The 23,955-nt window shown below is 53.2% G+C and overlaps 5 protein-coding genes across 6 annotated transcripts; 3 read left to right on the top strand and 2 right to left on the bottom strand.

The window, feature by feature from the left end:
- Positions 1-1,467: 1,467 nt before the first annotated feature.
- On the top strand, positions 1,468-7,014 carry IUM83_17214 (putative type I inositol-3,4-bisphosphate 4-phosphatase; the record flags this gene model as incomplete). Of its 2 annotated transcripts, XM_067942148.1 has the most annotated exons (2): positions 1,468-2,489; positions 2,573-2,612. In XM_067942148.1, the coding sequence occupies 2 exons, from the start codon at positions 1,468-1,470 to the stop codon at positions 2,610-2,612; spliced, it is 1,062 nt and encodes a 353-aa protein (XP_067790943.1). The 2 variants fall into 2 exon arrangements, with proteins under 2 accessions (XP_067790943.1, XP_067790944.1); XM_067942147.1 differs by having other exon boundaries at positions 1,468-7,014.
- Positions 7,015-7,332: 318 nt separating this feature from the next.
- IUM83_17213 (ER membrane protein complex subunit 4) lies at positions 7,333-8,127 on the bottom strand (the record flags this gene model as incomplete). Its single annotated transcript, XM_067942146.1, has 4 exons — positions 7,333-7,538; positions 7,646-7,799; positions 7,896-7,955; positions 8,023-8,127. 4 exons carry the CDS (start codon positions 8,125-8,127, stop codon positions 7,333-7,335), a joined length of 525 nt encoding a protein of 174 aa, XP_067790945.1.
- A 1,293-nt stretch (positions 8,128-9,420) lies between these two features.
- Positions 9,421-10,179, top strand: IUM83_17212 (uncharacterized protein; the record flags this gene model as incomplete). The annotated part of the gene is made up of 1 exon (XM_067942145.1): positions 9,421-10,179. The coding sequence occupies one exon, from the start codon at positions 9,421-9,423 to the stop codon at positions 10,177-10,179; it is 759 nt and encodes a 252-aa protein (XP_067790946.1).
- A 1,570-nt stretch (positions 10,180-11,749) lies between these two features.
- IUM83_17211 (PROTEIN R09H10.6) lies at positions 11,750-16,200 on the top strand (the record flags this gene model as incomplete). The annotated part of the gene is made up of 6 exons (XM_067942144.1): positions 11,750-11,792; positions 11,880-12,170; positions 12,256-13,087; positions 13,152-13,379; positions 13,450-15,419; positions 15,749-16,200. The coding sequence occupies 6 exons, from the start codon at positions 11,750-11,752 to the stop codon at positions 16,198-16,200; spliced, it is 3,816 nt and encodes a 1,271-aa protein (XP_067790947.1).
- Positions 16,201-16,326: 126 nt separating this feature from the next.
- On the bottom strand, positions 16,327-17,721 carry IUM83_17210 (putative phosphatidylinositol-3,4,5-trisphosphate 3-phosphatase; the record flags this gene model as incomplete). Its single annotated transcript, XM_067942143.1, has 6 exons — positions 16,327-16,454; positions 16,522-16,993; positions 17,069-17,141; positions 17,222-17,299; positions 17,379-17,502; positions 17,586-17,721. 6 exons carry the CDS (start codon positions 17,719-17,721, stop codon positions 16,327-16,329), a joined length of 1,011 nt encoding a protein of 336 aa, XP_067790948.1.
- Between the last annotated feature and the right edge of the window lie 6,234 nt (positions 17,722-23,955).

Below are 23,955 nucleotides of genomic sequence, written 5' to 3'. Positions count from 1 at the left end.
CATCGATGATGCGGACTCCAGTGTCGAGCTGGAGCGACCGGCTCCGGGACGCAATGCGGCATTAGCTGCCGCCGGCACTTTGGATGTCTGAGTTGTTCGGCAGGTCACGAATATGTATGTCACAACTGTGGTGCCAGCAGCCTGCCGACAACACTGGGAGACTCCTCACCGCGAACTAAGACAAAATGGCCAAGTGCATAGTCGAACTCCGAAGCAACGGGTAAAGCTAGGGTCTGAACGCAGTGAAGCAAACGTTGCCAACGCGCACAAGCAAGATACACACACAAGCTGGCATTGGTGGGCATGCTCGTGAGAAGCATCGAATGGAATGCCCACCAATGCCAGCTTGTGTGTGTATTTTGCTTGAACAAACGCTCGTGAGAAGCATCGAATGAAATGCCCATCAATGCCAGCTTGTGTGTGTATCTTGCTTGTGCGCGTTGGCAACGCCTCACACACTTGAAGAGGGGTTCGTGAAATGGTGTGCGTAGGACTATGGCTTCAAAATGCTTCCATGCACGTTGAAGACGTAACAGATTACTGTACCACGGCAACCTCACTAGCACATGAGCAGTGAATACACAAGACACCACTCATGACCTATCGACAGCGGTGATGTGAGAGGCAACGAGTTGAAGCAAAAATGACACGACGACGGAAATTTACATCTTACAATCGTTTTCGTTTGCCCTGTCGTGCCGTGTGCGACGCGCGGAATTTCGCTTGCACTTCAAGGATCAACGCAGAACTTCACTTATCAACGCTGAAGGCGAGGCACTCTAAATCGTTAACCGTGAACACAAAAACGTAAAGGTCCTGTATTGGCAAGGCCGTCGCGGCGATCACAGGCGTGCTTGCTGCTTGGCAACTTCTCCTCGAGGCGAAAAGCTGTAGCCACACGCTGAGATCGGGCTGTGTGCTGAGATGCCGTTACGAAGCGACACCATGTGAATTACGGCCAATGGCGAGGCCGGAAAGTGTCCTAGAGAGTCGGTTACAACGCGTCTGACTATCTGAAAGGATCCGCACCTCAAAATCCTGCGGCAACAAAATACTAGCGATAATAAATACTATGGGTCAGTTATTGTGTGTGTATTTAAGTCTTTTTCCCACTTCACAATATGATACAATGCTACACTCGATATATTTATGTTGTCACTAGAAGTCGTCACGGTGGAACAGCGCCCCGGCGCTGCACTTTGCGTCACGACGGGACCCGGTTGGCGGGGTCTAAATTTAGGGCTGGCGGCCATACTGAGCCCCAGTGAGCAGCCGTTATTCCGGAATTTCGATACGCAAAGGAGCTGGCCAACGACGGACGAAGGTCATCACTTCCTGCGCCATCAGCCCATTAGCGAGCGAGCGCGCGCGGGCCAGCGCCGGACCCGCCCCTTACATATCTCTCCCTCGCTCCTTATCTAGCTCCGACCGTCGCGCAGGCGTGTATATAACCCCCGAGCTCTGGCGATGCGGAGACGCAGGCCGCAGCAGCTGCTGCTGGCGGCGCTGGCGGCGCTGCTGGCGGACAGGATACAGGCCCAGAGCGCGTCCGCGTCCACCGCGAGCTCCGTGACGGCGGACACCACCGAGGCCGACGACTGCTCGGCCTGCTGCGTGTCCTCCTCGTCCTCCTCGTCCGTCTTGGCCGGCGGAGACCCGGACCTGTCGCTGTTGTGTTGTCAGGAGCAGCAGCCGCGAAACCTCTTTGGGACGGTGCACGGCGAGTGCAGCGGCCTGCCGTGCTGCGAGTACAGCGGGCGCAAGGCGCAGAACCACCAGGCCTGGTACCCGTGCGTGGCCTTCCCGACGTGCCAGAACGACACAAACAAGCAGGCCTTCTGCAACGGACAGGACCTGTGGTACTATACGGAGGGCTACGACTGGTCCTGCACGGACGAGTGCTGCTATGGACTCGTGCTGGACTCGAACGTCTGGCGCGGCTACGAGAACAACTACCCGGGACAGACCAACGGCACCTTCGGCGTCACCATCACGCCCACGGATTTCATCGACGTCTTCTACCCGGACGGCATGGACGGAGAGACCTACACCGTGCACCAGATTATGCTGGCCAACCCGCCCGGATACAACTTTACGGAGGGCTGCTCGTGCTACTTGGAACGCGTGGCCAACTCGACCACAAATGCGAACCGCGAGAGCACGACGTGCGAGGTGTCGGCCTTCCTCGGAGGAAACAGGACCTACCTGACTGTGGACATCACCGAGAACTACCAGTCGAACGAGACGTTCGTGTTTTATTTTGATGGTGTGATGACGCCGTCCGGCATGAATGACAGCGCCAGCACGTCCAACGTGACGTACACGACGATGTCGAACCTCACGCCTGTGTACTTCATCTTCAACGACTCGGAAAACACCGCCTTCGACACGTACGTACGCATCACGGAACTGACCAGCGCGTCGCTTTCGAGCGGATCGTTCCTCCCGGAGAACATTTACCCGGGCAACTCAGGCAATGCCAGTCTTACGTTCTACACAGATGCCAACATCCCGGAGGGTAGCTCCATCAAGATGACCTTCGGCTCCAAGTGGGGGTTCTCTGCCGACGCAGTATGGTCATGGGAGGTCTACCCGCTCGTAACCACGAGTGAGGACGATTATTTTGCCTTGGCGGCTGCTACTTCAACTGATACCGCGGGCGACAGTACGAACAACTTCACGTCGGCGACGTACTCGTCTTCGGATAACTCATGGACGCTCATTGTGGAGGAGGCGATCTCGATTGGCTGGGTCAGTCTTGGCGTGGACACTGTGAAGAATCCGTCAGTGGCGTACTCTGGATTGGACGCTACTTCCATCCAGATCCGTGACCCGGAGGAGCTGCTAATTATCGAGGGCACATTTTCGGCCATTTCGGTGTACTTGACGTCAGGCGCGACGGCGAGTCCGTACAACTACGTGACTATGGTCGTGCTGGTGGGATCGCTGGCGTTCTGCAGTGTGGCAATCCGGAAAAACGGACTGTCGTTCTCTCTGGGTTCCATTTGGACGGATATCACAGCTATTTGCACCGTGTTGGCGCTGTGCACGGCTATCGTGAACAACTTCATCTGGTTCTTCACTCGTGGCAGCACCTACTTCTACATCCTGCACGCGTACCTGTGCTTCACGTTCACGATGCTCACGGCTGTGTGCTTCCACTGGGGAACAGTGCTTAGTTTGCGTCTCCGAAAACTTCCAAAGCGCACCGCAGTTGTGGCGTTCGTCGTGCTGAACATGCTCTTCTACGCGTTCCAGATTGGCTACCTGCTTAACTACCAAACGCTAATAGCGCGTGTGTACGATTCCGAGAATGATGTCACGACGCTCGCGTATCAGCAGTGCAATGAGAACGCTGACACGTCCGCCACCGTCTTCTCGGAGATCCAGGGATACCTATGGGCGTGCTACGCCCAAGATGACGACCACTTTTTCCTCGTGTCGACGTCCGTCACTTACGGCATCTTCCTGGTGCTCACGTTCGTAGTCATGGCTTTGGGCGTGATGGTTATGCGACGCGGTAAATTGCTGCTCGGCAACGCTTCGGGCCCTCACCAGGTAGTGCTGGTGAAGGCTTTGCGACTCTACTACGCGCTTATCGGCATCGTGACGCTGGTGTATCTCCTCTCATGGGTTGTGCAGATTATTTCGCGCACTACCCGCGGTATCGCGTACCCGTGGTTCTACATCTTCACGGTGTGGCTTCCGTGCTCCATCCCCCCGTGCTGTTTGATTTTCTTGCAGTGGAATGCTACTGCCCAGTCCTTGCGTGACGCAAATCGTGACATGGCGAGTGATTGCAGTCCTCTGTCGGAGTCGGGCTACGGTGAGATTCGAACGCCCAGTTTCACGTTCAGCACGTCGGACCGATGGACTGAGGGCTCACTGGAGAAGATTGAGGAAATCATGGCCGAGGGTGCAGCTACCGCTGACGCTGTCTCTAGTAGGCGTTCGCTGATGAACTCCACGATCTCACCTTCAGACGATTACGTTGGTCTCTCCATGGCGCTTGAGATGAACGAGGACTTTGCTCACGGCTGTTTTATCGCGATTCAGCGACTGGAAGTGGAGGAAGGACGAGACAGCTCTTCGGCGTGGCGGCAGATTAGCAACACTGACACAGTGATGGCTAGCGTCAAGGACCTCGCGCCGGTTGCACTGCCTCACCAGCAGCGCTACCTGTACACGTTCCTGTCAGTGCCTCGTATTCCAGTCAGCACTTCAGCCGAAAAGATTCGTATGGTGGTGTATGCGCTGAACTCAGCTCCTGCATCAGTCAACCACGAGGATCACTCGGAAATGACAGCAGCCGAGGTATTAGCAGCGATGGAGCGTACACAAAGCAGTCGCGACTTCGACGACGACGATGGCGACTACAGTCAGCACACCTTGGACTCGTCGCTTGTGGAGATGGAGGCGTTCGGAGGCTACCAAAGCTCACAGGTTATTGACGAGCTCTTCGAGATGGAGTCCCCAGGGTCCACGGAAGACTTTACAGCGACAGGAGAAAGCAGGTCCGAGTCCAACTCAGGATCGTCCATAGTGCCTCACACGTACAGGGTGGTTGCCGAGTTCACAGTGTCGACGGGCACACTCGTGGCGGCAGGTGCGCGCACGGAACAAACGGTGCTCACCGCCACGGAGGACTCGTTCAAGCACTTCGGCCCCAGCGCAGCCCCACCAAAGCTGCTGGTTAACACTGTTATCCCCAAGGCAGCGGGCGCCAAGTATGGCTTCAACGGTGTCGAGGGTGGCCTCCACGCAGCGACACCTGCAATCAGCAAGCAGTATCACATCCGTGAGCAGGGCTTATTGGTTGTTGAAGACCTTACTGAGAGCCGCTTCAGCAACTGGATCCCGCGACAGATTCTGGAGGTTATCATCCGGCATCGCACAAAGGAGCTCCTGATTGCCGAGACCGACTTGGCACGCTTGGAAGCATATGATCGCCAGAGACAAAAGGGATCGGACCGAGGTATTTACGAGAACCTGATCCAGCAAATTCAGGACGACGGCGACTTGAACCGCTGTCGCGAGTGGATGCTTCAACGGTGTAACGAGCGCAAGGAGTATGTAGAGCTCCTCCGCCAACTACGACGCGTGTATGTGCTTCGCGACAAGCGCAAGATGTTCTTCAAGGCCAGTACGGAGAAGAAGAACTCACAGCTGCGATTCCTTCCGATCAACCTGCACCTGCAAGAGATGTGGGTGGGCAATGCGGATGCCGTGGCCCAGACGAGCATCGGAAGCAGCGGCACCACGGATATCAATGCCAGCGCCGCTGTGTACGATATCGTGACCGTGGGTGCCATGGCAGCTCACGTGTACAAGTTTAAGAATGGCGGCATCTTCGGACTGGAGGAACAGCATGCCAAACTCAAACCGCGTGTGCGTGAGCCGCAGGGCTCGGCTGCTGCACACCACCAGGTACCGCTCTGGACTGAGGACGAGCAGAAGGCCGATGATGTGGAGTGGGTACTAGGCAAGCGTATGGATGTGTGCTTTCCTCAAGCTGTGGCTGCGTTGGTGACGGCATTCACACGCAAGGTGGATCTGGCGTTGCAACATGCGCGTCCAGAGCAGGGTAAGGCGATGCTGGAGCAGCTGAGCAAGCTGGGCTTCCTGTTCGACGTGGAGAGCTTGGTGTCTACTCACGGTAACGAGGCAGGTATGCTGGAGGATATGGCTGGTGCTGTCAACGAGCTCCGAAATGTCCGCTTCGTGCTGGTGGACGAACAAGAGGAGATTGGTGAGACGGACGAAGAGGGTTGCGGCGGTAAATCGCCTCGCTCCGTGTCCTACCGTGTTGACGATGAAACCAAACTGATCCCGTCATCTGCAGAACCTTCGGAAGCAAGCGTCAGTAGCCGTGGTGCTGCAAGCAGCGACGGTGATGAAAAGGGTATGGAGTTGAAGGTGAAGCAGCGGCAATCCATGCACCTGGAATCACTTGAGTCTGCAGCGTCGTCCAACTCGACAAACTCCACGAACTCGACAGGTATTGGCGGTGTGATCGACGTGGATGTGTTCACGAGTATCGACGATGCTCTTTCGGAGACGAGCTCAGCCCACGCGGGCGATTCCGAGAGCTCCGATGGCCCCTCGTCGTCCAGAGAAGATCTGATGGCATCGCAGTCGTCGTCATTTAGCGGTGTTGGCCAGCGGTTGCTGAGTACGTTCATCAAAGCACGTAACCATCGACTGCTGGGCGGGCCGGGTAGCAACTGGGATAATGTGCAGTCGCTGGCTCCGTCATCTGTGGACAAACTGTTCTCGTACACAAACTTGGTGATCCGCGTGAAGTTGCGCTCCGGAAAGGTGAAGCTGACAAGAGCTCTTCGCCATGGTGGACCTATCAAGGTGTGTCCCGTGCTCTTCACGCAAGGTATTAACGAGAAGCAGACACTGGCAAACAACACTGGCTCCTCGGTAACACGGCTGCAGGATGTGATCAACGCCACGAGTCTCAAGACGCTTCGCAACTACTGCGAGCGGTACTGCAACTACACGTCAATGCGGCAAATGCAAGCACTGCAGAAGCACGAGCGAAGGCGCGATAACTCGACTGATTCCGAGCCAGGCGCTCCTCCAAGTACAGTCGTTCCCCCGACGGGACCGTCACGCGACGAGGTATATCGCATTCTTGGCGAGCTGGACAAGCTGATCGGCACTGCGGGAAGGCAGGCACGAAAGAAGCGCCCGGAGATCCTGCAGCTAAGCTCAGACTTGTGCCGCAGCATATCCGGTGGTCGTGTGACGGTGTGCAAGTCCGCCAAGGATCGTACGGGTATGTCGGTCACGCTGGAGCAAGGTCGCATTCTCGTGCAGCACCACGGTCTTCGTGAGCAGAAGAAGGCAGGTATCGTGTCCGTCATGCGTTCCGAGGGCGTGCGTATCGAAAATGCGCTCAAGAACACCGGGCGGAGAGTATTCGCGTTCAACGCGCTGCAGCGGTCGCTGCTCCCCGAGGAGTACCGGTGTCCGCCGCAGACAAGTGGACGCAACGTGTCGTAGACCCTCTCATGAGAGAGGACAAATTTTGCAGGAGTGTACAGCGAAAAACACGGCAGCAGTGGGCGCCATCAGCTGGCTGGCAGGGCGTTGTGGTCGAAGGGATGATTATAAGCGCGCAGCTAGCTTTTGTCGTAGTATTTTGAAGGGGTGGAACGGCAGCAACTCGCAGTCCGCCGCGTTTTTGAAGAGTCTTCGTGTGTGTCGGCGGCTCCTTCCTCCTTCTACTGCAGTTCCGTGTACTAATTGAAAAAGCCAATGAGTAATGCTAACTTACATCACCTCGTAAACTCGCGGCTTCTCCGATCCAGTCAGTGTGTGCTACTGACTGAAGCTGTGCACGAACGACGAGGTCTCCACCGCCTGCTTGATCGGCAGCAGCCACGTCCAGTCGGCGCTTGTCGTGGGTAGCAGCCCCATGTTGGAGCACTTGTACACGCCCATGGCCGCGCCCACCAGACTGCCGGCCATGTACACGGCCTTGGGCTGCGTCAGGTCGATCACGCCGTCGTTCACCGGCGCGAAAGCTGCAAAGGAGAATGAAAAAAGAGTAAAAAGCTGTCAGCATTGCAAGCAGCTGAGGACTGCAGCTGGGCAACAGGTTGGCAGCAATTGCTGCAGCTGGGGATCGCACCGTTGCTCATGTTGAAGAGCGACTTGGCCGTGTTCATGATGATCATGCCCGTGATCATGATGCTGAAGATGTTGATGGAGTTGCCGCTCATCCACATCATGAAGGCCGTCTGCAGCAGGCTCTTGAACGGGGCCATGCCGATCTCCATGGCGCGCTGCAGCAACATCAGCAACAGCAACAGCAACAATAATACTGTAAGCGACCATCACTCCGACACCAACACCCAGACAGCCAATAGGCGGGCGGGCACCTTCTTCTTGAGCTCCGACGTGTTGGTGGCCGCCGCCTTGGCCACAGCTCCGTTCGAGTCCTGGCACAGAGACAGAGAGCGAATTAGACGGGCAAGTAGAGGGAACAGGGAGCCGGGAGGCGCCTACCTTGTCGGCGGACACGCCCTTGCAGTAGCCCACGGGCTCTAACCGGTGCGGCAGGTCGCTCTCGCGGCCCTCGTTCAGCTGCAGGTGCCACTTGCGCTGCTCCATCGCGACGTCCAGGGGCGAATTGTGGGGGAGCTTTTGACTCTGACAGCTGGCGGGGATTTGAGTTGCGGGGAGCAATCATTCGGCGACAATCACGCAACATAACTGAGATTGTCCTCCGGTGTCCTTCAACTGTCCAGCGCGACGCTCCTGGAGATAGAAAAGCACAGCGACACATAGGGGATGGCAGACTGCAAGCAGCCCAGGCTGGGCTGCCCAGCAGCCTTGCTGCAGCCGCTGGCAGAGAGCGGTGGATATGCGCTTCCAGCCGAAGCGCCGCATGGTGATGCCCGCCAGCATTGGACGCCCCACACGGGAGCTTTGCGCTGGCGACTGGGATCTGCCAGCCCACACCCTGCCCAGTATCAGACGCCGGCTGCCGGCGACCACGGCGTTCTCCGGCGGACGTCCACGCGCGTTTGACAAGCAGTGCGCCGAGTTGAAGCAGATGTCGCTCAGGGATTTTCACGCCTGAAAATCCATCACCAGCGGATTATGACACGCGAGGCTGGCTGCGAAGGTGATCAAGCGCAGCCTGCATGCAGCCTGCAACACGAGCACGCTTCCGCGCGAGGTCTACTAGACAGCAGCGTGAAGCGCGGCCGTCGCTTTGCGGATGCAGTGAGTTGCACTGGCCAAAAGTGAACCCACACGCGGGCGGACGGACGGTCTCAGCATCCGTTGACGCGGAGGTGGCGGAACAACGATGGGCGTTGCCTCGAATCTCCCTCGCCAGCATTGCCCTACAGCTCTATAAGTTCCCCAGTCTGTCGCTTGGGCCGGAGCTGGTTGCACTCGGGCGCTGACGTGGCGGCACTGCACGCTGCATATCCCTCTGCGACGGCGCTGGCGTCGAGCCTCGCAACCGCGCGACGGCGACACTCGGCTCGATCTGCGAACGAACGGCTAAAGACGCGGCGAGCTCGAAAGAAATGCTTAGGCTCGCGGCGGCAGATGCAGAGCGCTCAGCGCTCAACACTGCAACGCGCCGCGCTCTCCGCCATCGCAGCCGCTGCCAGCGGGCTACAATATCCCAGCGCAGATACCTAATCGGTAGCGGCGCCCCACCGACATCTGTGCGTGCTCTCGTGGGCGCCACGACTGGAGGTTCCATACAAACTCTGAGACAGAGGCCGCCGCCACTTGGGGGTAAACGATACAACCAGCCAGCTCAGCCGTGCACTGCATCAACCAGCGCTCACTCTGCAATCCGCCGAGACGAAGTCAAGCCGTGGCAGACCCTAACGCCCCCAGACCCTAACACCCTACACCCTACACGCTCCATACCCCTGGAGCATGGTGCTCAAGCAGAAGAAGGACAAGGACAAGGCCTCGCCTCCCTCCTCCTCCACGTCCTCGTCCTCTTCCTCGTCCTCCTCCTCCTTGATGGCGGGCTTCGTGCGCGTGGAGGAGGACGGCGAGAAGCAGCGCAAGCGCTCGCTGTCGGCGTCGTCGCCGTGCTCCGTGGCCACGGCCGAGGGCCGCGCCAGCGCCAAGAGCAAGGTCTTCTCGCGCTGGCTCTACGGCGTGCTGCGCGGCGACACGCTGCTGCTCTACTGGCGGCGCACCGACTACAAGCGCAAGACGCCGCCGCTGGACCAGCTGCAGCTGCAGATGCAGGCCGCCGCGCCCAACGAGAGCGTCTTCGGCTTCGACCACGAGTGCCTCTACGTGCGCGCCAAGGCCTCGGGCCGCGTCGTGGCGCTGCGCATCCACCAGCGCAAGGAGATCGTGCGCTGGGTCACGGCGCTCTACTACCAGAGCCTGGGCAGCGACGCCGCCGTCGTGGAGCACAAGAAGACGCTCGCCAGGCATAACAGCAGGCACGACGTGCTGCCCGCCGAGCCCACCGAGCCGCGCAAGAAGAGCGTGTCCTTCCGGGACGAGCCGCAGGTGCGCGTGCTGCCCCACGAGGCCTACGACCCGGCCGACCTCTTCTACTCGGAGGACGACTACGAGCAGTTCCTCATGGACAGGCCCTCGCACCTGTCCAGCCTCATGAGCGCTATTTATTCCAAGACGGCGGCCAAGCTGCGCGTGGCCAGGAAGCGGTAGAGCTGCCGCCGAACGCCTCTGCTTAGACGACCGCTGCTAGGATAAAACGTGCTCTTGATGTAACCTACTACTTGTACTTCTGGTGCGCAAGATCTTGCTTGTTCGTGGCGGGATCATTATTAGTCTTGACGAGCTGGCGTTCTCTGGCGCCGAAGCTCGATTAGAATCAGTCGAGAAGATCATTCAGTATCTCGCTTTCGACTAGCGAGTCGGCCAACTTCAAGGAGGACAGCGCGTTTGTATGCAATCAGGGCTGCAGGTTTTGCGGTGATATGAGCATCGCTTTGGACAACACACCGTGAGCGCTTCATTGATCTCTATCACGGAAATGAGGCAAAAATTAGCAAACCTCCGATGCGAAGATCTCTACCAAGCGTGACGGGTTGTACACTGTGTCTAGGATTTGGAGTCATTGAGATAAAGCTGTACTAGTATAATAATATATAATGCGCGCCCGAATCGAAAAACAGCAGACGAAGAATGTGGCCAGAAGGAGTTAATTGCCCCGACAAAGAAGCTAGAGAACTACAACTTACGACAACGCCCTGGATGGTCCAGCATTTTTTCTTGCAGTACTGACACACCAGTAGAAAAAAAAATAACGTTGCGTATTGTACACTCAATTGTATACAGTAGTTCCACTGGATTTGAGTAATGGATGTGTTAGTACTTCATCTTTGTCCGCTTGAACAACAATCGACTTACTAGAAGTACATTCTTAGTACTATGTATTAATACTACATAGTTGTAGGCAAAGAGCAAATAAAATCTCTACCGTGCACTTTTAAGTAAAAAAATAAAACGATAGCAATTCTTCGTCAGACAAAAAGAAATTGCATCACTTCAGAACAAGGTTTGGAACAACCAAGGGGAAGGTTTGAAGGCGCAAGTATTGTAATATGTACTGCAGAGCCAGCACGGCAATGCTTTTTTCTTCTTCTTGGTTTTGAATCGAGGATCGTGCTGTCAGTTAGCTAGGCGCTGACGAGGACAATGCAATAAATGTTCTAACCGGTCATTAGACACGAACTAGTACAATTTCCCTGGCGCCAAACCAAGCCATAACGACTACTACAGTCTCTTCACTAAATGAGCAGTTTGAACTGCGGTGTAAACGATTGTGCTGCTGCTGACGATTTTTGCACTTCAACTACAGAATAGCAGCCCCCCCCCCCCAGCGCTCTGATGATACACTTCAACTGTCCTAGCACTAACGGTAGCTGAATAACAGGTATTGCAGATTGCAAGTTGTATCGCAGCTGATAGCTGTGTACAGTATATTGCTGCCTGGTTGACGTCTTTCAATATTCAGTACCGTCCAATACGTTTTTGACCTTCAGTGATCAATTCGCTTAGTGCGCTTCTAAAGCCCCCCCCCTCTCTCCCTCACACACGCACACACCAGATATGTGTGAGGCTGCTGATTGTTCCCCAGGAGTTTCGCTCTTAAAATTAGCGAGCAAAAAATGCCAGGCAGTTCGTTGCGTGGAGACCCACTTCGACGCGCCGCTCCAAGTCGGCGTATTGCCCAGCCCGTCTTGACCACTGCCAAGTTTCAGCGACGTGCACGATGTCCAAGGCTCGGAACAGGATCGACCAGATGAGCACTGCTGGTATGCAGCAAGTATTTGAGTTAGACAATCCATTCAACGCGCCAACTGTGTGTGTGTGTTTTTTGTTATTGTTGTTGTTGCTCTCAGACTGGCAGCAGTATCACCAACTATTGTCAAATCAGCAGCTCATGAAGTATTTCGCCGACGAGGTGCACCGCTTTTCGCGGTCTCCAATGAAGCCTGACGACGTACTTCGACGGTTCAGTCTTAACGGTGACGGGCATCTCGATCTCCGCGAGTTCCAATTGGCAGTCACTCGATTAGAGATTGTTGCTTCAACTCCTGATGGGTCCTACGATGAATCTCAGCCCGATCGAGATCTGGAGAGGGCCAAAGAGCTCTACTTGGTGTTCTGTCCCTCTCAGACTCGAAAACTAGGTGCGTATTGGTGCCCATACGAAGGAAAAGTATCGGGGTAGCTGTGCTTACGATGAAACTTTGTACCCTGCAAACGATCATACAGACATTGATCTTTTCTGTCGCATCATGACCGAATGGTCTCTGCAGCTCATGCGAGCAAGTTACCAGCAAGACCAGACGTCGCAGTTGACGTCCTCGATGTCTTCGTTGTCGGTGGATAAACGCATTCAGTACTCGTCTCCTCGTGCACCGCTTGCAACTCCCTATGCTACTCAAGCCACGCTCAACGCCAGTAGCACGATTGGTGGCGACAAGAGTAGCCACAGCGAAATGGATGCAAACGGTCGTAATATCCGACTCATGGAAGGAGAAGCGCTGTGGCAGCGGCTTTCGATATCCATCGCGCAAAGTAGTGAGAAGCTCCGCCAGATTTTCCTGAAGATGGATGTGATGAGCTCGGGCAAGGTCAGCCCGGAGGAGCTGGAGCTGGCGTTGAGTCATATTGGCGTGTTTTTGACTACGCGCGAGTATGAGAAGCTGTACATGGCGCTGGGCGAGGACGTGAAGGAATACACACGCGATGCTGCCACGAACGGACGGTGGCGTGGTCGCGGCGGGAATGGGAACGCCTTTGCCATCAAATACGCCGAGTTTCTTTCGTTGTTTCAAGAAAACGATGGGTTGGATCACCGAACACAAGCACTGCCATCGAACTCTCGGCAGGTTTCTCCTCCGGTCGCCGGAGTCGGCAGTGCCCGGCTTTGGGATATGCTCGTGTCTGCAGTCGATAAGTTGCAACCACTTTTCCAACAGTATGAGCGCATTGGGCAATCCAACCTACCACCAGAGACTTTCCGCGACTGCTTGCTGCGCTGTGGCATCACGCTGAGCAATGCCGATTTTGCTGCTTTGAGAGTTCGTCTCCTACCATTTTCGTAAGTAGAGAAATGTTTGTGAAGCGCCTATCACGAGAGCTCACTTTACCTACTCATCTTACAGGGATTCTGCGTCTGGTACAATTGCAATAGCTTCACTGTTGGGGTCCCTGAAGGCAGCCGATCGCACTTCTATGAAGTCAAAGGCATCCCCTGGTGTTCCCGGTGCTTCTGTCGGATATGTTGGCCTCTCGCCGATTCGACTTGGTAGGAAAACGGTGCAACCAACTGTATACAGCCCTGTCAACAGTGGCAATGTTCCGTACCCAGCAGGCAAATCCACTCAAGAGAGGTGCGTCCAGCATGATGCATTGTACCTGACGAATGAACCGCTAACACCGGTTTGTTTATCTGCTTCTTAGAAATGCCGAGGCAAGCCGCACCATCGTCAAAATCTGTGACGAGCGCCGACGAGAGAGTGAGCTGCATTTCCCAACAGCGACCACAAGCCCTCGAGCAGTTCACAGTGGCGACAGCGAAGCTTATCTTGAGCACCAGCACCGACGTCAGGACCCTTTCTTCTCCACCGGAAAGCCGCCTCCTGCTCTGGAGGCGCGCATTCTATCAAAACTACAGCAACTGAAACAACTTGGTCAGCTATCGGCGTCCTCGCCTCAAAGTGTGTTTCCCGGTGACCGGTTTGGTCACATTTCTCGAGGGCAACTCCGTCAGAGCCTCGTCCACTTGAACCTTTTGGTGCGGTATGCCGATGTCGAGGCGCTCTTTTGGACGCTCGATACTCAAGGACGTGGGTATATCCTGGCACAAGACCTGTACGACCACCTGAACACCTTTGCTACCCAGCAGAATACAACACTGTCTTCTCAGCAGCTCCCTGGACTATCCATCGATGGGTCTGCACAACGGAGCCGCCTGCCGCGCTCCGTTCAGAAGGTCCTCGAGAAAATGCTTGTTGAACTGCCACACCTCATGACCATTTGTGAGCGGATGGATACCAACCAGACTGGGATGGTCTCAGCCAGTGAAATGCTCCAGGCTACTCACGAGTTGGGCATCATGGCGTCTATCGCAGACAAACATGCTGCTATCGAAGCTCTTACGCGTAAACAAGTTGAAACACCAACTGACCAGATCCCTTATCACTCGCTCGAAGACCTCTTGGGTGCGATCTGTAGCGATTTACTATCGCCGAAAAAGCGGAAGAAGCATCTCTCTACTACGTCAGTGTTGTTAGCCCCGTACGAAGAACGCACTACGCCGATGAACGTCGTGTCCTCGTACAATCAGGACACCCGCACCAACGACGCTCTTTGGAATTGTCCGCGTCGACGGATGCACCAAGATCATCCTGCAGCCAGGTCGTCAATTCGAATCGCTGACGAAATCAACAGTCCTGACAATGAACAACATCAAACTCCAGTCCGACCGGCAAGGAGGTCGACAGCAGTGGAAGACGCCAAGTCTCGGCAGGAGCGCAGACACCGCATAGCTCTGGTCGGTGTATTACAGGATTTACTTGAGCGCCGTAGCGACCTCAAAACTGCACTTGACCTGCATCGACGAGCAGATGCTCGTGGTCAAGTCACCAAGAAAGACCTCGTCGAGATCCTGTTGACATCGCGCTTGAACCTACATTTCCCAGCAGGTGCCCCAGCAGCTCAAGAGCTTGTGGATGAGTTGTACCCCACGTTAAGACCCGAAGGTGGTCTTGGATTTCTGGATGTCTTACGACGGATTAGCGAGCTGCTTGGTGAGGTTACCAAGGAATTATCCATGGCCCCACCAACATCGGGGAACGGACCTCCGTCTACCTTCTCGACTAACCCGTACCAACACCCACAGCGACCGACGGGACGAAGACTGAACAACAGTCTTGATATGCACAGCTCTGTTCTTCCTACGACGACGGGGTCGTTCACAAAACTCGCTTCATTCCCTAACGGGGACGCGTTTTCCGGGAGTGCGACCACAGTTCGACGCAAATTGTTGCAGGAGAGTCGGCTGAAGGACCTCTTGCATTCTGAGTATGGTCTTCAGAGCGCGGCAGTGCTTGTACGTCACGCGTTCAAGGGTCTTGCTCCTCGAGAGATGGTCGTGCCTATTGACAATGGAGAATTCGAGGCTACGTGCCGCGCTAGTGATATAAAGCATGTGTGTTACCGGCTTGGGCTTGACCTGGACCTGCATGAACAACAGTTTGTGGCAAGCAGTATCGACAAGGAGGAGAGTGGCTTTGTGTCTTCTCCTGGACTTCTTGCCTTCTTCGCCAAGCTCGCACGGACGGAAGACTACAGTGCTCCATGCTCTTTCGGCAAAGAGAAAGAAGAGGAAGTATCCGATATGCGCCGCTCTGTGACGTTCTGCGAAGACGGTCAGTACTACGAGAGTATCGGAAGCAAACGCGCAAACCCAAGCACACATTGAGGGTCGAAGCACTCGAGACGAACGATGTTACAATGAACTGCCTACTCTCAATAAATCTATAATCTTCACAACACTCTAGACAAACATTGCAAGCTTCTAGCAATAATGACTCGAAGCAGCAAACGATGGTTCAGTATCAATAAATGCCGCAAATATGGCTGGTCGCCTATTTTAAAGTTCATGGAGCTGCTTCTGCGTCTTGTTCTTGTCTTGCATTGCAAGTTTCTTCATTAACGTTTTCAAGGCTTTCCATTGTCATGGCGACTGTGCCGTCAGGGCGAGGTTTGCCTCGACTTAAATACACACCAGCATCCACCCAGCAACTTACATTGACCAAGGATGCAGCGAAGATGAATCGCGTGACCAGTGGGATTGGTGGAGCGCTGGAAAGTGTGCAGATGCGAATCGAGATGCTGACTCGTGAAATCAAGGCAGACGAGAAGGGCAAGAAGGACTACGACGAGCAGCTCTTCCGACTGAACGAACGACGGAAAGACTTCGAGGCCAAATTGAAAGAGTGCCGCGACTGGAATGCTCTCTTTGAGAGCAAGATCAAACCGCTGGCCGGTAAATACACCGAGACGACGGACAGCATGCAAGGGCAGTACAACGATGCCAAATTGCGCCATGCTCAGGGCATTATCGTGCTCATGGAGAACTTCGATTACCACCCGGAGTTCAAACGCTTTAGCGACACCTTCACTGCTGTGCCATTTAGACCGAAGTAGATTGTGTCCCAAGTGCTCTCGACAGAAAACACACAGCGAAATGATAATACAAACAGCTTTCTTGCAAGTTGAGGTGAGTTAGATAAGTCAAATGCACGGGCTGTCAGCTCGTTCAGTGGCTACACTCTACACGTGGTTGGAGCGCGCAACGATCATCTCGAGCTCAAACGCAGCAGGCAGACGCCGGTACTTGCTGTCTCGAGCTACCCAGTCCATATCGGAGCGAGAGAAGACAACACTTCCAGTCTCGTGGCCTGCCAGACAAGTTTCACTAAAGTAAGTAACTCGCGGTGTAGTATTAGCCAGGGAAATACTTCGTACCAGGATTGAGAAAGTAAGTGTTGAACCAGATCTTGAAGTGTTTGCGCCGCATGCACCCGTTGACGCGTTCGCGGTAGAACTCGATCATGACGCACCCTCGAATCTCTTCTTGCAACTCGAAGTCATTGAATCCGATCTCTTGGTGAAGCAGTGTCTTTGGAGAACCATCAGAACTCAGCGCGAACACACGCAAACGTAGCTTCGGTAATTTAGCCGCAGTCAGCGTGTTGTGCAGTGTCAGCTTCTGGAGCGCAAAGGTTGGCTCTTTGATGGAGCCCCTGGGCCCAGGAGACGACTGTGCACAAAGGGCAGCATAATAGTTGACCCACTTTTTCTGGCTCACGACGGTAAGACCGCGGAGGTCGTGCACGCGCTCGCGATTGTACCGATCGATCGCTTCGGTCGCGGAGGCAGCGAAGCCCATGCGCAAGAGCAGTATACACGCCATCATACCTGCTCTTCCCTTTCCAGCCTGGCAACAATAACCCCAATTCAGTCAATGTCAACTCATCTTCATCTCTTGTTGGACTCCAGCAGGAATGTGTACCTTGCAGTGCAGCGCGACGACGTGTTTCTCGTTGGCATCGAGCCACGCCGCTGCTTCTTCACAGAATTCGACCCTAGTAGTAGTTGCATAATGCACAGGAAGTAAGCCAATTGAACTGGTACAGTTGAGCTCTAGCCATGTAATGGTACGTACATCATCTGGAATGCCGGAACGTTGTGGTCTTCAATGGGGAAGCTCTTGGCTCGACCCTCAAAGATATCTGGCGAGTAACTACGCCACCGAAGCAGACCGTTAGTTAAGAAACACTAAAAAGTTTATAATCGGCAGCAGCAAGGGTTCTCCACTTCACCATCGGCTCGGTTCGTCGCAGAAGTTGAAGACGAAGTAGTCGCCTCCGTGACGTTCGTCCAGGAACTGCTGCACCTCGGACCGCGGGTTGCGGAACAGGAACTCGACCCCCACAGCTGGGTAACCTAAAAGTTACCACGTCACATATTTTTTAGTCTGAAGCTCTTAATTAAAACAAAGTGGAAAGTGCAGCCGTTATTTTTCAGACCCATGACGATGACCCGCGGGTGCACGTAGCCCAGGTCTAGGTCGAAGCCGTCCTGCTGGAAGCGCCGCTTGTTCTGCGAGACGAGAGCGCGCGGCACGGCCAGCACGCGGCGGCAGGCGGAGGAGCGCGGCGCCATAGTCTCTGCTGTCTGCTGTGGTCTGCCTGTGTTCTCGGTGGCGGCTGCAAGTCTCGAAATGGCCGAGTAACGGCCGCCGACTGGGAGTTTGTATGCGCCGGAATGCGCCCTGTCTGTGGCGAAAGGACGCAGCTGAGAACTGACTTGCGATATTTACAATAATTCCTAGCTGCAAAAAGCAGGTTGTCAAACGGAGGATACGCTGCAGCAGGATTAACTCGATGGACAGCAACTTGGAGGAGTAATCGAGTTTCCGTTTATGTTGTTTATTTCCTGGGCGGTAGGGACTTTGCTGGATTGAAAAATATACGCAATAGGCTGGTCGATCTCTTTGATTGATTCACGATCGTGGTGGCTGAAGAAGACTGAGTGGAGTGTCTACCCCCTGATTGGCTCTGCATGCTGTAAAAGATGGTTACCGAGCGGATCACGCGGGTAGCTGCAAACTCGAATACAAGCGACAGCGCACATTGGTCCAGGACAGGTAGATCAGTCTATGCATCGCTGGCCCCGGCTGAGCCCGCACTCAGAAAGGCAAGCTTGGAGGGCAGACCGACCGGGACTGGCGGAAGAACCTGGCCGTGGAACTGGCGAAAGCGATTGTTCCAAGGCCTCAGAGCACTTGGATCCACGGTCAACTTCAGTTTCCTCAACTTTGTGTTGCCCTTGAGCGCCAACCACAGCGCTCGGAGGGTCGAGCTGTTAACACCAGTTGGTTCCTGGTCTGCCGCGATGGTTAGCTCCAGCAAGTGCTTCGCCAGACGACTCGTTGGGTGTTCCAGACGCTTTGCGAATACCACGCCGTGGTCAGATCCAATGTCGTCAACCTTGTTCAGCGACAGCGCAGAAATTGCTGATCAGTTTCGCCATCAAATAGTTCGTACGTGGCGGTGTTTCAAATTAATATCACACGGGTGAAGCGACAGACTCATCAGCTTGGGGCACGACTTCAGGATGGCTGCCATCATTAACTTGTCGTTCATCGGACAGAAGTATAGGAGGTTGAGACTGAGTAAGGACCACCCGATCTGGCTGAGTAGTTTCTCCAACATTTTTGAACTGTAAAAAACAACTGCATCGACAGCGAGCTGACTGACCCAGCTGCTTGTTTACCGGCGTCTACTTCACAAGACACCAGATTTTCTCGCGGAACCAATGCTTTTCGTGGAACTACACACTTTCCTTAACCTGGGAGGACCACGTCAACCAAGTTGCCTTGGTTACCTGTGCTGTCCGACTGCAGCTCCGTTTTGGTATAAACTGGTAGCGAAACGACACTACATTCGCCATCGATCGCTTGGACATTATCTAACTGCAACAACGTCACCACACCCAGCTGTCATCTCGCTGTCGAAGGTTGCTCTAAGCCATACCGACCGTTTTTTTTCCTCGACAACGTCCACAAACGACGCAAAATCTGCTTTGTAAACATGTGAGTACGAACTATCCAAGCCGCGGATGGATGGATAGGAGGTGCGGCTCGAAGTTGGCGCAATAAGTAGCGCCTTTGGTAGTAACCCCATTTGACCCATAGCATCGTCACCAAGACCAAAATTTGCCACTGGTGTCCGAGTTAGTGAAAGCGTGGAGCAGAGCGCGTAATATTGTCAATTCTGACTATCCATGAAATAAAGGTAGGCGATCGAGTGAATTCCCAGCGATGGCTCCAATGGCTCAACCAATGACCTAGTGAAGAATGTTGCGAGGGCTTTACGGCTCACAACGTTGTCTGATCCTCCAGGTCCACGGTATATACTCACACCCGCATTGGGCTATTCGTGATGGATGATATCACTACGTCGACGTCACGTCTATTCGATGTCCTTCGTGACTCCCTGTTTGGAGAAATGGCATTCGTTAGTCGTCAACACCGCACTCTTGCTGCAATTGCAGCAGAGGCAAGCACCATCCTCGATATGAGCCGCAAAACGTTCGATGCTTCGTTTTTTGTTTTGTATCTGTCATGGAGGTACATTGATGTCACTTAACGTCTTGGCTAACGACATCGATGACCTTGTCGGAGATCGTCTCTAACCACCTCCCTACTTCGATGCCCTGAGTTGGTACACTCAGTGCTGTCCCCAGCCGTTAAGGTGGGGAGGCCCCGAACCCCGAAGAGTTCTCATCACTGCTGCGCTCCAGCCAGTGACCCACGTCACTAGCTGCATAGGAGTGAATATTCTCCCAAAGCGAGGTGGAGCCGATGACTCGATTGGGTGTGCATTGCATGCTTCGTTGTGTGTCCATCGCTAGGTTGGCTAGCGCATCGGCCATTTTGTTGTAAGTGCGTAACTTCGCCAGTACAGCGGGATAAGATGTTTAGTATTTTAGACCTATACTGTTACTTTTCAAGCATACGACGACCGTGGTTTTTGAGGTGCCAAATCGTTGTTAATTAGAAGCATTAATCGCTCCCCGAAGGTGGAACAACGGTGCGTGCCACGCTTACTTATAAGTCAGCTTTAAGTAAAACAAAATCTGGTGTTCACAGGTAAAGTCGCGAATTTTCTAGTTCAAAAACAAATATTCCAGATTATGAGTATAGGCAAGATCACACGCAATATAATATATTATATTTCAGAAACTAAAAATCTCTATATTATAGAGGGCTTTAGTTTCTGGAGTTGGAACTACGTAAAATCCAGATAATATGATATAATCTGGAAATAAATTACGGATAAAGTAGCGGACGCTACAATTCTCTGAATGTATATTATACTAGAAGTATTATACATTCAGAAAACTGTAGCTATTTCGACCTCAAGTACAAGCCAAACGTTTTTGCCTTGTACTTGAGGTCCTACTTGACCCAAAGTAGTGCTAGTTTTAACCTTTTGCCTCCATCCTGAAAGCGTAGGGCACAATCGTACCCGTACGCGCGGCCTCCGATAGTTTATTATGAACGTTTGTATTAAATTACATGTGGATAGCAAAAACGATACACGAATACGAGCCTACATTTTCGAGGTATTTTGAGGGAAGTTTGGTTAGCCAGTTTTGATGCGATCCTTGCTTCAATTATCTCGAAGTTGTGTCCGGCCTCCAAGCGATTATAAGAGAACTGTAGCTTCTGGAGTTGGAGCTACATAAAATCTAGAATAATCCGAAATATGCTGGAAATAAATTACGGATAAAATACCGGCGGATAGTCCAATAATTCTCTTGTTAGATTCTTGAGAAGCACAACAAACAATGTGCCATCACCTTATCCGAAGTTCGTGAAAGAAACCCAACGATTTTTCCAATCGAGTCCTGGCCAGCAGAGGAGGGTCTTATGTCTGCACATTTCGGTTGTTCAGAAGGCAGTCACGCACTGACATTTTTCCCTCCACCTTCGCATTTTGATGGTTGCCATCAATTCACTGGCCGAATGGTATCTCCCGTCAGCAGTGCTAACGTAGTCGGTGCCACCGATGCTGGCATCACCTGCGGAGCGCACAAGGCATCCCCAACGCTCAAATGTGGTGCCGAAAGGCTAGTGAGCGAACTCGACTGATAATCAATGGCCACTATCATGTCGATCACTTGTGCACTCGAGCCTGATGTGCCTAGAACATTAACGCCGGATTTACCGGCCGTACATAGCGCAAAGTCCACTCCACCAAAAGAAGTCTGGAGGAGAGGTCCACTTGGACATTGGATGGATTCGCCGCTGAGAACTGTGCTTGACACCACGCTGGCGTTATTGAGAGCAGACAAAATGAGATCGAATGGCGAGACGGACGACAGGCATTCCACTGTCCGGGAAATGGCGGGGTCTTCCGAAGTAGTCATCATGTATCCCGCGCCGTCCACAATCATGTATGTACGTAGCGTATCACCTTGACTGACGGTTGTAAAACCGTCGTAGCGAATACTGGTCTTGTCATCAGATACGACTGGCCTCGCAAAAATGATAAACGCGTCTTGTCCGTGAACGGACAACCCATTACACCCAAGGGTGACACGAAGCTGTAACGGTGGGGCGTCCAACAACGAGGTCTGGAACGGGTGCAGGTCAGCTTGCTCCATTGCACCTCTCGAACTATGCGAGAGCGGCGCATGTGCCACTCAATGGTGAGTGTGATAACTGCAGCGATGGTCGATTCGATTGACAGTTGCATCTGGAAAGCTGGCTGTGGTCGGGCGCGGGGATTTAGAAATGAGTTGCTTTGGTTTTAGGGTCGATCTATCTCGGATGGGGTTGGGGTGGGGTGAACCACACGTACATGCAGTACATGCATGAAAAACATTTTATCAAAACTATCACTATCGTGTTTTTGAGGTTTTTCAGCGATGAACACAGGGCGAAAGCGCGGCGTCTTGGCTTCCTATAGCGCTATTCACCTCATCTAAACTCGAAGTAGAAGAGAAGTCACGGCCGATTGTCCGAGAAACAAGACCCGACTAATTTTTTTTGTAGTTTCAGAAATCTAAATTCCTGGGCTTTCCGATAATCCAATCAGCGACCTCTGAATCGTGCTAGAACATTATAAAAAGATTCCTACAAGATCCTAGATTGCCTTTATGAAAATGTCACCAATCAAGAGCTTCCAGTTTTTCCACGAGAGCAGCGACGTTTTCCATCTCCTCAAGAAGAGGACCGCCCTCGGGGACAGGAGGAGTACCAATTGCACTCACGGGAGGCGCGGTTTCTTCTTCACTCGAGCTGCTGTCGCCTCCTGGGCCACCGATCCAGTCTCCGTCGCTGCTGTCAGACATGCTTTCACAGGAGTTCGTTTTGTTTTTGCTCGATTTCTCAGCTCCGTAGAAACTGCACTCCTCATCATCAATCACCAACTTTCAAGGCCAATTACAACACCCCACAAAAACGTGTTAGTGCTACTTTTGATAAAATATCTATATTTTTATCAGAAGTATGCAGTCGCATCATCGAGCCCCTCGCACAAATTTTGATTGGATGAGGTGACCGTACATCCCCTTCTCTGCATGTTTATTCCTGGGTGTGGATTTTCCTGCACAATTTGCTACGGTAATCGCTCCAATATTCTCCATGATTACATTACTGCTCCTTTAACTCACCTGAGCTACCGATTGCGCGGTACATCTAGGAGGCTTTGTCATTCTGACAAACATACGACAAGGTTACGGGTTCCATGAAACGATTAGAGATCGCTCCTGTTCGAGCAATCAGTTCGTTGGATTGCCTGACGCAGACGTACAGTAGAACATGTGTGCACAGGGATAGGATAACGTGCACGAGGGACTGAGCCAGGGGTGGCAAAACTATATTGAAACATTTTTATTAAAAAAAACTAGATAAAATATTTTATTTGGCAAAAGTATATTTCCTCCTGATAACCCGATACCCGATAGGATAGGATATGGTACTGTAACAGCGCGAATAGTGTCCCCTTATTAGGATAATAATAATAGGATAGCATGTACATCAATCAGAGCTCGCAATCGGGTACCCGAGCCCGGGTAAAATGCTTACCCGGCCGGGTATACCCGAACTTCGGGTAGGGTGCGGGTACCCGAGTCTATCTGTAATGTTGCATACAGTACAACCGCTTGCCTTTGTTATAGATATAGCCCGCTTCTCCGTGCTATTTTCATCCCAAGAAACGACAGCGATTGTACAAGACGCTGGGAGAGTACCAGTTCTTTCAGTGCTTCGCCAACCCGATCGACTGTATCATCTACTAAACCGTGTGCAGGCCATACTCGCTCGCACAAAAAGCAGAAAACAAGTTCCGCTTCATTCATTGTGGGTGCTGCATACTTGTGCTCTTCGGACGAGAGCGATGGCGGAAATGCATCATGCGTAAATCTTGATGAGCAAGAAGAGTTCGACAAATACATGAGCTGCTCCCTAGGTAGAGACGACAAAACCAACCTCGACATATTGGAATGGTGGAACTCCACAGGTAAACCAGCATATCCGAAGCTTGCGATGGTGGCAAGGGCGATACTGTGCATTCCGGCGTCAAGCGCCGTATCGGAAAGCAGTTTCTCCCCTGCGGGAACCGTAATGTGTAAATCGTGGAATTCCCTCAATCCATCGATGCTAGATGATATTCTCGTAGTGAGGTCTAATAGCGATCTCATCGACTGAGAGTAAAGATGAACTCACCATATATTGCACATTTTGTTTTGAATGGCTCTGTTTGTATATAATGGGCCGGGTAAAGTTCGGGTACCCGAACGGTGCTGTCGGGTGGGTGTGGGTACCCGGAGTGAACAAGAGGAGCGATCGAACGGGTGCGGGTAACCCGAAAATCGCCATTTGCG

The sequence above is a fragment of the Phytophthora cinnamomi genome (genome assembly GCF_018691715.1).
Source record: "Phytophthora cinnamomi strain GKB4 chromosome Unknown Contig43, whole genome shotgun sequence".
In the NCBI taxonomy this organism is placed as follows: domain Eukaryota; phylum Oomycota; class Peronosporomycetes; order Peronosporales; family Peronosporaceae; genus Phytophthora; species Phytophthora cinnamomi.
Note: the sequence above shows the minus strand (reverse complement) of the source record. Positions and strands in the feature narration are given on the sequence as shown.